The sequence below is a fragment of the Lagenorhynchus albirostris genome, chromosome X, assembly GCF_949774975.1.
Source record: "Lagenorhynchus albirostris chromosome X, mLagAlb1.1, whole genome shotgun sequence".
Classification (NCBI taxonomy): domain Eukaryota; kingdom Metazoa; phylum Chordata; class Mammalia; order Artiodactyla; family Delphinidae; genus Lagenorhynchus; species Lagenorhynchus albirostris.
Genome location: NC_083116.1, coordinates 102,215,918 through 102,229,897, shown reverse-complemented (window position 1 = coordinate 102,229,897; position 13,980 = coordinate 102,215,918). Strand labels below are relative to the sequence as shown.

The window sequence follows — 13,980 nt, the reverse complement described above, 5'->3', positions numbered from 1 at the left end:
TGGAATAATCTCCTTTTTCACAAAAAATCCATATTCCAATGTTCCGAATGACAAGAAATGATTCGAGGATTTCCAGTTTGTGTTACATAATACCAAAATTGTTATTTCTCAACCTGATAAGCTGCACTAAATGTGTGAGTCATGTCATTAATAAACAGACTCTGAAGCTAAACACATCTTTAATTGAAAGGAACAACATTTAAAAATAGAAAAAAGAAAAATCTCCGATTTGTGCATATTGTCTAGGAACACAAATATATTATATGTTGTGTTCCCATGAGCCACACCTTGGCCCTCCACTAGTTGGAAGACTGACTGCTTTCTTTAAATACAATGTGAAGTATCCGCTCAGCCTTCACTAGGGACCGGAGGAGCTTTGGGACATGCCCTGGAACACCCACTGGCCAGTGTAGCAGTATGAGCCCTGGCTGCAGCTCTGGCTCAGGCTCTCTCTTCCTCATCTCTCAAAGCCTCTTCATACCAGGATGGGAAGGCACTGGGCTTGGTATCATTGACATTAGCCCCAAACTCACACATTCTTTTATATATCTATATCCATAACTATCCTGGAAGCACCCCATATTAGTTTACAAAGATCATGCTCATTCTTTTTTATAGCTACATAGTATAGTACTCCACTCTGTGAATATACCATGTTTTTATCAATTAATATATTCACGGACATTGCAGTATTTTTACATTGTTGTGGATGTGCCTTCGGGGTTAATTTCTGAAAAATTGGAGTTACTGGCTCAAATGTAAATGCATATTTCCTTTTGTTGTATCGCCAAATTCTGTTTATGTTCTAATCTCATTCTTTGACGTGTAGCTGTCCAGCTACACGTCAAAGAATGAGATTAGAACATTCTCTAACATTACATACAAAAATATACTCAAAACCAATTGAAGACCTAAATATACGAGTGGAAACCATAATGCTCCTAGAAGATAACATGGGTGGAACACTCTTTGACATAAATCATAGCAATATTTTTTTAGATCTGTCTCCTAAAGCAAAGGAAATAAAAGCAGAAGCAAACAAATGGAATATAATTAAAGTTAAAAGCTTTTGCACAGCAAAGGAAACCACTGACAAAATGAAAAGACAACCTGTGGAATGGGAGAAAATATTTGAAAATGATATGCTCAATAAGGGGTTAACATCCAAAATATATAAACAGCTCATATAACTCAACAGTTAAAAAAAAACCCAAATAACCCAATCGAAAAAATGGGCAGAAGACCTAAATAGACATTTTTCCAAAGAAGACATACAGGTGGCCAACAGGCAAATGAAAAGATGGTCAACATCATTAATCATCAGATAAATGCAAATTAAAACTACCATGAGGTATTACCTCACACCTATCAGAATGGCCATCATCAAAAAGAACAGAAATAACAAATGCTGGCAAGCATGTGGAGATCTGTACACTGTTGGTGGGAATGTAAATAGGTGTAGCCACTGTGGAAAACAGTATGGAGGTTCCTCCAGAAACTAAAAATAGAGCTACCATATGACCCAGCAATTCCACTCCTGGGTATGTATCCAAAAGAAAGAAAGAAACAAACAAAAAACAACAACCCCACCCCCTCACTAAGTTGGATGGTCTCCTTCAGGTTCTCGATGGTTCTCTGAGTCTAAGGGTTTCCACCGCTCATCTACCCTTCCCCCCAGCTTCGTCTACATGCCTCTGACCCCACCCTCCCAGTCCAACCTCTCTGTTTAGTAAGAAGGTGCCTGTGTCTGGCAGAGCCAGGATAGGATGAAAAGACAGTCCTTCCCAGCCGCCCGGATAATCAAGAGTTTTGACCGGATCTTTGAGCACACACCAGGACTGTGAGGGGCCAGAGGAAAAGCACAGACTATGGTGCTGAAAGGGATTAATAAGGAACTTAGTGATTTGGCCCGTGACCCTCCAGCACACTGCTCTGCAGGTCCAGCTGGGGATAATATGTTTCATTGGCAAGCCACAATTATGGAAGCTAATGAAAACCCATATCAAGGTGGTGTATTCCTTTTGACAATTCATTTTCCTACAGACTACCCCTTCAAACTACCTAAGGTTGCATTTGCAACAAGAATTTATCATTCAGACATTAACACTAATGGCAGCATTTGTCTCAATATTCTAAGATCACAGTGGTCTCCTCCTTTAATTGTTTCTAACGTTCTTTCATCCATTTGTTCACTGCTATATGATCCAGACCCAGATGACCCCCCCTAGTGCCATAGACTGCATGGATCTATAAAACAGAGAGAGAGAAGTACAAAAGAATTTCTCAGGAACGGACTCAGAAGTATGCCAGGTATGCTACCTTAAAGTCAGAATAACCTGCATTATAGCCAGAATAAACTTTAAATTACTGTTAAAAAAGGAAAAAAACACTAATTCGAAAAGATGCACGCACCCCAATGTTCATAGCAACATTACTGACAATTGCCAAGATGTATATACCACATCTTCTTTATACACACACACGCGTGCGCGCGCACACACACACACACACAATGGAATACTAGTCAGCCACAAAAAAAGAACGAACTTTTGCCATTTTGCAACAACATGGATGGAGTTGGAGGGTATTATGCTAAGTGAAATAAGAGATAGAGGAAGAAAAACGCTGTATGATACCACTTATATGGAGAATTTCAAAAATAAAGCAAACTAGGGAAATATGACAGACTCACAGATATAGAGAACAAACTAGTGGTTACCAGTGCGAAGAGGGAAGGGGGAGGGGCAGGGGAAGGATAGGGGATTAAGAAATACAAAATACTATGTATAAAATAAATAAGCGGGTTTCCCTGGTGGCGCAGTGGTTCAGAGTCCGCCTGCCGATGCAGGGGACACGGGATCGTGCCCCGGTCCGGGAAGATCCCACATGCCGCGGAGCGGCTGGGCCCGTGAGCCATGGCCACCGAGCCTGCGCGTCTGGAGCCTGTGCTCCGCAACGGGAGAGGCCACAACAGTGAGAGGCCGGCGTGCCCCCAAAAAATAAAAATAAAATAAAAATAAAAATAAATAAGCTACAAAGATACATTGCACAACAAACGGTATATAGCCAATATTTTATAATAACTGTAAATGGAATATAACCTTTAAAAATTGTGAATCACTCTGTTGTGTACATGAAACTTATAAAATATTGTACATCAACTATACCTCAATTAAAAAAGATCTACTCTCTTAACAACTTTCAAATATACAATACAGTATTATTAACTATAGTCGCCATGCTGTACATTACAGCCCCAGGACTTCTTTATTTTGTAAATGGTTTGTACCGTTTGGCCATTTACACCCATTTCATCCATCCTCCACCCCACACCTGTGGCAACCACCAATCTGTTCTCTGGGTGTTTTTTTTTTAAAATTTCCACATATAAGTGAGATCATATAGTATTTGTCTTTGTCTGTCCCTCTGTGTTATTGCAAATGGCAGGATTTCCTTTTTTTTTTTTAATGGCTGAATAATATCCGAGGGAGAGTAAGAGTATGACTGTGTGTGTGAGTGTGTGTGTATCACATTTTCTTTATCCATTCATCCATCAATGAACACTTACGTTGTTTTCATGTCTTGGTTATGGTAAATAAATGAATATGGGGGGGTGCAGATATCTTTTCAAAAAAGTTGTTGTTCTCTTTTCCTTCAGATAAATTTCCGGGAGTGGAATTGCTGGATCGCACGGTAGTTCTATTTTCAATATTTTGATGAACCTCTATACTGTTTTCCATAGTGGCTACATCAATTTACAGTCCCATAAACTCATATTTTCTTGAATAATTTAAGCACATCCTAAATGCAAAAGGTATATATCTTTTCCTGACTTTAAAAGGTGTATATCTTTTAAATTTTGGAAAAGAAAGACTGAATGGAGTACACCAAACCCATAGGTGAACAATTTTAATTTGTTTTCTCTATCTTCTTATCCTATTTTACTGGGGAGTTCTTTTACATTACCAAGGATATCCCTATTCCAATTCCATGCAGTCTTGTTCTGGATCACATCGATGATTTAAAAATTTTCAATTTGTATTTCAAAAAACAAAATTCTTACTTCTAAATCTGATAAAGAGCAATAAGTGTGTGCCCATGTCATTCATAAGCTTGTTCTGAATCTAAATAAACTTTCTTTTGAAAAGAAGATCACTTGAAAATTACCAAAAAAATAAGCCAACAGGAATTTATGCATATCAGGAACACTGGTTAACAGGCTTTACCAACCACAAAGTGAAGAATCGGCCTCTACCTCACTAAGGGTGACAGGAGCGACTGGATGTGGCCCTGGAATGTGCACTGGCCATGGCAGTAGTGCCAGCCCTGGCTGCAGCCCTGGCTCGGGCTCTCTCTCCCTCATCTCTCAAAGCCTCTTCATACCAGGATGGGAAGGCAGTGGGGACCCTATCATCGACCTTGGCCAAAAACTCCAGGACTTTCATTTTGCTGGTTTCAGCTTGGGCTCTTGATCGCTGTCACGCATCTGATGATACACCAGGTATTTTCCTGCACCAAATCTTCTGTGATAAGCTTCCTGGGCTCCAACAAGATGAAGTGCCTCTTTCCATCAAAAACACCCAAAACATTCAGGAATTCCCAGATCTCCTCCTCAGAGGCGCGGTCGCCATGCAAGAAGATCACACCGTGGACAGGCATCAGGGGCCCATTCTTCCGAAACCGCCCGCCACTGCTCCGACGCCCATCATCGGTGAGATCTAGCTTGCTGACAAGGGCATAGGAATCACCACTCGGCTTGACTTCCTTCAAGTCAAGGCCGCAGACCAGTTCCATGTGCTCAGTGGCTCTCCTTAGGATCTCAGGGAATTGTTTCCTGTACATTTTGTTGACAACCTTCAGCATGTCTACCTTCATGATGGGCTCTTTTATATTTCTGCAGTAGGAATTGCATCAACATCCCTGCCTTCATGGTTAGAAGGTCCTTCCGTAAGCTCTCAGTGGAGGCTGAGGCTTTAGAGTGACGTGCACTTTCTCAACTTGGCTCTTGACATCTTTTTCGGACATTGTGCATGAAATAGCTGAGAAGTAACGATGGTGGATGTGGATCTCTGAGGCTCCTAGGAATGCCAGCCACCGGGGAGTCCAAGGAAACATCCCCAAAACAGGAGAGGAAGAGAAGGGGGACTCTTCCCTGCTCAGTGGTTTGAGCACCCTGGAGATCCTGGGTCTCACCCCGGGCATGCTGGCATTTCTCACGAGCACTGAGTTTACTCTTGTGACCCTAGGGAATGATGAGTGTGATCAGGAACAGCAGGCGGGAGTGTGGGTGATGCCCGCACTTGGAGGAGGGAGGAGGAGGGGGAATGAGATGATGTGAGGACCTTCAGCAGGGAGATTCCACGTAAGCTTTAACCAAGTCCATCTCTGCAGGTTTCCTTGAGGGCACTGCCCTAGGACTCTGCAGGGCTCTTGTTCTCCTGGTCAACCTGTCCCTGAGAACCCAGTAGAGAAACGGTGAGCCTTAGGCTGCAGCCTGCCTGCCCTGTGTTTTACTGACTAGGGTGACAGCATGGTTGATAGTGGGGCCACTTGTGTTTTTCAGTGTAGGGGGTCTTCTATGTTTAGCTTCAGGATTATCATGACAGCTCTTGGCAAGGCCTGGAAACTCCCCTCTCTGTTACTCTAAAGGTGACACCCCAGAGCTCTCCGGGACCCACAAGAAGGAAGTGAGAGGGGCACCTCAGCCCACCACTCTTATCAGGGGGAACCCAGTAGTTAAAGCTCTATGGGTACCTCTCTGTCCTGAGCTTGTTAGATCCTAAGTCATCATTTGGAGTCCTCACTTGGATACCGCACAGGGTCATGGACTCTTCCTTTTGCTGACTGAGGGCTGGACCTTCAGACCAAGGATCTCACCTCCTTCCAGAACTCATAAAAAATGGGATGGGGATCCATGAAAGAAATAATTGATAAGCTAGATTTCATTCCCTTAAACTTCTAATCTGCAAAAATACACCATCAAGAGAACAAGAAGATGAGCTACAGTCTCAGAGGAAATATTTGCAAAAGACAGATCTGATGAAGGCTTTTATCCAAAATATACAAAGAACTCTTAAAATTCAATAAGAAGGAAACTAACAACCCGATTTAAAAAATGGACAAAAGATATGAACAGATACCTCACTAAGGAAGATATACAGATGGCAAACAAGCATATGAAAAGATGCTCACCATCATGTACCATTAGGGAACTGCAAATTAAAATTACAACCAGAAACCACTACGTGCCAAAATCCAGAGGACTGACAGCACCAAATGCTGGTGAGGATGGGATTCAACAAGAACGCTTTCATTGTTGGTGGTGATGCAAATGGTATAGCCACTTTGGAAGCCAGTTTGCAAGCTTCTCAGTAAACTAAACATATTCTATACTGTTGGTGGGAATGTAAATTGGTCCAGCCACTATGGGAAACAGTATGGAGGCTCCTCAAAAAATCAAAAATAGGGCTTCCCTGGTGGTGCAGTGGTTGAGAGTCCGCCTGCCGATGCGGGGGACGTGGCTTCGTGCCCGGGTCCGGGAGGATCCCATGTGCCGCGGAGCGGCTGGGCCCGTGAGCCATGGCCGCTGAGCCTGCGCGTCCGGAGCCTGTGCTCCGCAGCGGGAGAGGCCGCAGCAGTGAGAGGCCCGCGTACCGCAAAAAAAAAATAAAATAAAATAAAAAAACATATGATATTATCGGCAATCCCACTACTATCCAAAGGAATTGAAATCAGGACCTTGAAGAGATATCTGCATTCCCATGTTCATTGCAGCATTATTCCTAATAGCCAAGCTATGGAAGCAACCTAAATGTCCACCGATGGATGAATGGATAAAGTGTAAAGCATACATACAATGGAATATCATTCAGCTTTAAAAAGAAGCTAAAACTTCTCCAGCTATGACAGCGTGAATAAATCTAGAGAACATTATGTTCCAGTGAAATAAGCCAGACACAGAAGGACAAATACTACATGATGTCATTTATATGAGGAATCTAAAATAGTCAAAGTCAGAGAAGCAGAGAGTAGAGTGGTGGTTGCCAGGGGCTATGGAGATGGGGAAAATGAGAAGGTTTTAATCAAAAGTTACAAAGTTTCAGTTATGCAAGGTAAATCCTAGGGATCTACTACACAGCATAGAGTTTACAGTTAAGACTACTATATTGTACACTTTCTAACAGGTTAAATCTTATGGTAAGTGTTCTTATCACACACACAAAATAAAAAGGGTGGGAGGAAACATTTGGAGGTCATAGATATGTTTATGGCATAAACTGTGGTGACTGATAGTTTCACAAGTGGATACTTATCTCCGAACTCATCAATTTGTATACATTAAATATGTACGGTTTTTGTATGCCCATCCTACCTCAATAAATTGTTTTTTTTTAAAAAAAAAACAACTAAACATACTCTTACCATACAATCTAGTAATCATGCTCCTTGGTATTTACCAAAATGAGTTGGAAACTTACATCCACACAAAAACCTGCACACCGATGTTTATAGCAGCTTTACTCATAATTGCCAAAACTTAAAAGCAACAAAGGTGTCCTTCAGCAGGTAAATGGATAAATAATGGAATACTGTTCAGTGCTAGAAATAAATATCAAACCATGAAAAGACATGGAGGAACCTTAGATGTGTATTACTAAGTGAAAGAAACTAATCTTAAAAGGCTACATGCTGCGTGATTCCAACTACATGACATCCTGGAAAAAGGCAAAACTATAGAAAAAGCAAAAAGACCAGTGGTTGCCAGGGGTTGGGGGCAGGGAGGGATGAATAGAGCACAGAGAATGTTTAAGGTAGTGAAATTACTCTGTATGACACTATAATGGTACATACAAGTCATCATACGTTCGTCGGAACCCACAAAGTGTACAACACCAAGAATGAAGCCTAATGTAACTCTGGACTTTGTGTGCTAATGATGTGTCAATGTAGCTTCATAGATCGTAGCAAACGGCCCACTCTGATGGGGGATGTTGATAGTCGGGGAGGTGTGAGCTGTGTCGGGGAAGAGGGTACATGGGAACTCCTTGTACTTTCTGCTCCATTTTGTTGTGAACCTAAAACTGCTTTAAAAAAAAATAAAGTGAACTAAAAAAAAACTGATGGGGGGTGGTGGTTGTTGCTCAGCCTCACACCCTTCCCTGGGGATTTAAGTCTTGAGTGCAGGCGTAGGGCCAGTTTTCCCCTCTATGCAAGAGTGGGTGGGCCTCTCAGTCCTCACTCAGTTTCCTTGATTTGACTCCTGGCAGGGCCTGAGGCTCCCCTCTTTCTCAACCTGAGGACATTTCTTCAGAGAAAGGCTCTTATTTCCCTGAGATCCAATAGGAGGAGGTGAGGGTGGCCTTACTTGGCCACACCTGCCATGCCATGAGTGACAACTGTATCAGGCAGGTTGAGACCATATGATGGTGATCCCACTCAGGGTTCTAACTCAGTACCCTAAATCTGACTCACGTGAAGGCCTAAGATTCCCCCCTCTGCTGCCCTGGGACCTCCCCCTCAAACCAAGTTCCGCACTTTTCTGTGATCCCCGAGAAGGATATGAGGCCGTCTCTTCCTGACATTTACACCAGGATCTGTCACGGCAACAGGGAGGATTCTGTGAGGTCTCCGCTGATATGGGTTTGGTGGGCCCTGAACTCTTCAGGGTGCTCACCTTCCTCCTGGCGCACCTTGGAAATCCTATCTCTACTGACCTGAGTTGGCCAACCTCAGGCCAAAGTCTTCACTTTCTCAACCTCTTACGTGGAAATCAGGTTCAGCCACATCTTGCCAAGGCTGTCTGGGGACTCTGAGGGCTGACGGCAGGGTCAGGAGTCCATGGGACACACTGTTCGGGGGTGGCGGGTGTGCTTCCTTCATTCCTCATTCAGGGTCCTCACCACCACATGTGGCAGAGACTGGGACTCCTCCCTCTACTGACCTGAGCTCATCCTCCTAGGTAGGACTCACAAGTCCCTGAGAACCCTGAAGAGTAAGTGAGGGCATGCTCAGGCTGACAACTTTGCCTGGCATGTTGCTCTCCCCAGGCCACCCGTAAGGGGCCCTTCATCGTGGCTCCTGTTTCTTGATTAAAGGCTTCCTGGGAAAGGGCCCATCCCTGAAAACTCTTGACCGGTTTCCCTATTGCAAACCCTTCAGAGACTGGGTCTCCGTCCCAGGAGTGATGTGAAGTAGGGAAGTTGTAACGCAAGGCAGGATGGATGTGCTGTCAAAGAAAAAAAATACATTGGTTTTTCCCTTCTCTTTACCAGCAAGACTTAGCCTTTTATGTAACTTCTCTTTGAATAGATTTAACTTCCAAATGCGAAGGGCTGTCCAGCATGATTTTCTGAGCCCCTGATCTTTTGAGGTTATCTGACTTTGGATATGTAGATGATCATACTGTCACTAAATATCTTCCTCTGCTTTCTTCACCCTTTTCAACTATTTTGAGACGCTTATTGCTGTGCTTATGTATTCCCATCCAGTGTTTTGGGCACAGAGTCCTCCTTTTTATCACCTGAGATATATTTTGTAGTGAGTGAGAAGTAAGGTGAATTAAGGAACACAAAGTTGGCCTTGGGCTGGGAGGAATGGAAAAGTTTGGGCGTCAGACTTAGTTAGGCCAGGAGTCTAGTTCCAACACTGTCACTTAACAGCTGTGTGAAATTGAACACATTACCAAACTCTGTGAGCCTCGGTCCTTTCATCTGTGAAATGGGTTTGAGAAGCTCTGCCTTGGGGACTGATAGAATTTATATAATGCCTGTGAAGTGCCTGGCCCATTGCCTGGCCGGTACTGAGACTTTCAAGGATGCCAGTTCTTACTATGATTAATTTGTCCCCTGGAGTTTCAACCCACTACACTGAGATTTAACTTTCAATCCAGGAGATGCCAGAGAATAAGCAGGGCTCTAGGGCAAAGAAACCCCTATCAGGCAAAATCCTGCTTAGCAAGGAAAACTAGTATTTCCCTGTTAGAGTATGTCATTCAAGGTCAACATGAGGTAGACTTCCTCAGTAGATGCAACACGAAGCTCTAAAATGTTTCACGGACCTAAAACGTACCTCCCTCTCAGTTGCCCTTCTTTATAAACCACTCCCACTTTCATTCATTTAACCACCCACGAATATCTATTCCTTGCCTAGAGTTTGCCAAATTACAATCAAGATAACTTAATTTGAATGACTTTTTTTCGTGGAGTGGGCTCTGGCTCCCCCAACTAGGGCAAAGAGTGCCAGTCCAGTGGCTTCTGGGCACCCCCACCCCTCAGGGGAGTACCACCCTTATTTCTCAGAAACTCCCTGGAGACATGACAGTGTGAATAAAACATCTAATTTGCATAGTGTTCACCTGCACTGGGACAAGAGCACAGGACACATTCTATTCCTGCCTCAGGTGATTTCTCTCTGATTTACCCACAACCCCAAAGTAAAAGGAGACCTCGAAGATATTGCAGGTTTGGTTCCAGATCCCCAAAATAAAGTGAATAGCACAATAAAGTGAGTCACAAGGATTTTTTGGTTTCCCAGTGCTCTTACAAAATTTATGTTTACACTATACTGCAGTCTATTAAGCGTGCAATAGTATTATGTCAAGGAACAATGTACATACCTTAATTAAAAAATACATTTTTGCTAAAAAATGCTAACCATCATCTGAACCTTCAGCGAGTCCATCTTTTTGCTGGTGGAAGGTGTGAAATATTGTGAGAATTACCAAAATGTGACACAGAGACATGAAGTGAGAATACGTTGTTGGAAAAATGGCACTGAAAGACTTGCTGGAAGCAAGGTTGACACAATTTGTTAAAAAAAGAAAAGAAATTTGTTAAAAAAAGAAAAGAAAAAGCACTATCTGTGAAATACAATAAAGCAAAGCACAACAAAATGAAGTGTGCCTGTAACTGCTAAGGGCAGTTTCCCATTCCAGGCTTTGTCTTTCAACTGTACGGCCCACCATCTGAGGATCTGGCCCCTGCTCAAAATTATCAGTCTCATCTAGCCCACCACGCACCTACCTTATAATTACCTCCCACTGAAGGACTTACATTTTTCCCAAGGCCCACCACTGCCTTGCACCAGGGAATTTACATTTGACTGCTATCATGTGAAACCACCCCTTCTCCTTTCTTATCCTGTCTTTTCATTTGACCTTTTGGTCTTAGAGTATACATCACCATTTTCTTTATATGATAGCTGCTTCTCGGCTCTATAATTTTATGGTCAGTGGCTAGGTCTCCTTCTTCTCAGCTCTCACAGTACTAGCAAGGAGCCTTCTAAGAGCAGATGCTCAATTAATGTTTGGGGAATAAACGAGCCTGTGAGCATGAGGTCTAATTTATTATGATTTAATTCTACATTTTTGAATGAGCCAAGCACATACTTTAATTTCTAATTTTATAAAACAGAGTAAAAGGAATTAGTAAACCAAATATTGACCATCTTACTTTTCCTATACTATACTACATACAGTATACTATACTATACTTAACTTTTTCACATTTTCAAGGAATTGCATATTGCAATGCCATGTTATCTTCCACCAAATTACTAAATAAGACGGAAGTTTTCCCAATATGTTTTACAAAACAGCAAAACTCTTATTCTTAAACCTGATAAACAACAGTAAGTATGACTGATGTAATTCATAAACTTACATTCTAACGCTAAATAAAATTTCATTTACGAGTAACGTTTGAAAAACAGCAAAAAACAAAGACGTATTTCCAAATTCCCCATACAGAACAGGAACACGAAGGTATTATACAGTGTTCCCTCTGTCACACCCAGCCCTACACTACTTGAAATATTGAATGCTCTCTTCAGCCACAAAGTGCAGAATTTGCCTCAGATTCTGTGTGGGAGGAGCTGGACAGAACACTGGAACATCCACTGGCTTGGGCTCTCTCTTCCTCATCTTTCAAAGCCTCTTCATACCAAGACTGGAAGGCACTGGGGACGGTGTGATTGACCTTGGCCAGGAACTCCAGGACTTTCATCTTGCTGGTTTCGGCATGGGCTCTCGGGCCCCACAGGAACTCGTAGCGTGCTGGATCACTGTTGGCCACTTGCCGGTATTCCAAATACTTCAGCTTCACCCAATCTTGGGTGATGAGCTTCTTGGGCTCCCCAAATATGAAGTGCCTCTTCCCAGCATAGACTCTCATCTTATTCAGGAATTCCCAGATATTCTCCTCTGTGGCGCAGTTGCCCTTCATGAGGATCACAGCCAGAATGTACATCAGGAGACCGGTCTTGGGTAACCCGCTGCCACGGCTCATGGTCCCATCGTTGGGAAGAGCCATTTTGCTGACAAAGGTATAAGTATGCTTGGTACGGTCGACCTCCTTTAAGTCAACACCAAATAGCATCTCCATGCTGAAGGAAGCTCTTCTGAGGATCTCAGGGAATCGATTTTGGTACTTCTTAGCGATGAACTTCAGCATATGTGCTTTCCTAACAGGCTTTTTCATTTTATACATGTGCACCAGGAACTGCACCAACACACTCGCTGTCCTCCTTAGAGGGCCTTTTCGAGACTGCACGGCGGAGACGGGGGCCTGAGAGGAACTGTGCTTTTTCTTCATTTGGCCTTTGGCTCCTTTGTTTGATCTTGCGGGAGAAACACCTGCAGGATTAGTGGTGGTGGCTAGGGCCCTCTGAGGACTCTTGCGAGTGCTACGTGACTTAGCACCCGGCTTTCTCCGAGTAGTAACCCCAAGAGAAGGACATGAAGACGAGGCGGCTTCCTCCTCAGCTGCAGTGGCCTGAGCACCCATCAGACCCTGGGTCCCACTTTGGGCCTGGCAGCGTCTCTCACGGGTGCGGAGCTTACTCTTCCGCCCCCGAGGCATAGTGACTGTGGTCAGGGACAAAAGGCAGGAACGCAGGTAGGACAGCGGGGTGATCTGGCAGAGATGCGAGAGGATGAGAGGGAGTGAGTGCCTACAGCAGGGAGGTACCACCCTGCCTTTAAGAGGGCCGCTCTTCAGGTTTCCATGTGGGCCCTGCTCTACGAACACACAGGACTCCTGTTCTGATCACCCTGTCCTCTAAGAACCCTGTGGAAATAATTAAAGTGAGCCTCAGGCTGCAGCCTGCCAGCCCTGCCTGGTGCTTACTGGGGCTGAGAGCAGCAGTGGGCAATTATCTAGTCCTTGTGGAGCCCCCTCTACTCTGGAGCATTGGGGTCCCCTCAGTTCATATGCAGGACCATCATATCAACTTTGGGCAGGGCCTGGGCCCCCTCCTCTGTGCTGCTCTAAATTTATACCTCAGACCCAGATCCTCATCTTCCTGGGATACCTTAAGAAGAAGTGAAGGGGCACCTCAGCCTAGCACCCCTGCCAGGGGGCACCCACAGCTGACAGCTCTATGGGACTCTGTCCTGGGCTCCTTGGGGTCCTCAGTCCTCATTCAGGGTCCTTGCCTTGGCTCTCACCAATCTGATACCATCAGAAATAAAGGAGGGGAAACCCGGGAGCTGTGCAAACAAAGAAGAGAAAGGGAAATCTCTCCCAGCAGCCTCAGGAGCAGCGGATTAAATCTCCACAATCAACTTGATGGACCCCGCATCTGTGGAATACCTGAATAGACAACGAATCATCCCAAACTGAGGAGCCGTGTGGATGAAAGGTTCTTGGTGCTGCGGCCAGGAGTCAGTGCTGTGCCTCTGAGGTGGGAGAGCCAACTTCAGGACACTGGTCAACAAGAGACCTCCAGGCTCCACATAATATCAAACGGGGAAAATCTCCCAGAGATCTCCATCTCAACAACAGCACCCAGCTTCACTCAACGACCAGCAAGCTACAGTGCTGGACACCCTATGCGAAACAACGAGCAAAAAAGGTACACAAGCCCACCCACTGGCAGAGAGGCTGCATAAAATCATAATAAGGCCAAAGACACCCCAAAACACACCACCAGACGTGGACCTGCCCACCAGAAAGACAAGTTCCAGCCTCATCCACCAGAACA

At 44.1% G+C, this 13,980-nt stretch overlaps 1 protein-coding gene and 2 pseudogenes across 1 annotated transcript; 1 reads left to right on the top strand and 2 right to left on the bottom strand.

The window, feature by feature from the left end:
• The first annotated feature begins 1,853 nt into the window (after positions 1-1,853).
• Positions 1,854-2,335, top strand: LOC132513195 (ubiquitin-conjugating enzyme E2 D3-like; annotated as a pseudogene).
• A 1,924-nt stretch (positions 2,336-4,259) lies between these two features.
• Positions 4,260-10,680, bottom strand: LOC132513194 (melanoma-associated antigen B4-like; annotated as a pseudogene).
• Positions 10,681-11,825: 1,145 nt separating this feature from the next.
• On the bottom strand, positions 11,826-12,857 carry LOC132513530 (melanoma-associated antigen B3-like). Its single transcript, XM_060137994.1, has one exon. The coding sequence runs from the start codon at positions 12,855-12,857 to the stop codon at positions 11,826-11,828; it is 1,032 nt and encodes a 343-aa protein (XP_059993977.1).
• Between the last annotated feature and the right edge of the window lie 1,123 nt (positions 12,858-13,980).

Excerpts from the sequence above, each read along its gene's own strand:
- LOC132513530 (XM_060137994.1), bottom strand. The coding sequence starts at position 12,857 with ATGCCTCGGGGGCGGAAGAGTAAGCTCCGCACCCGTGAGAGACGCTGC.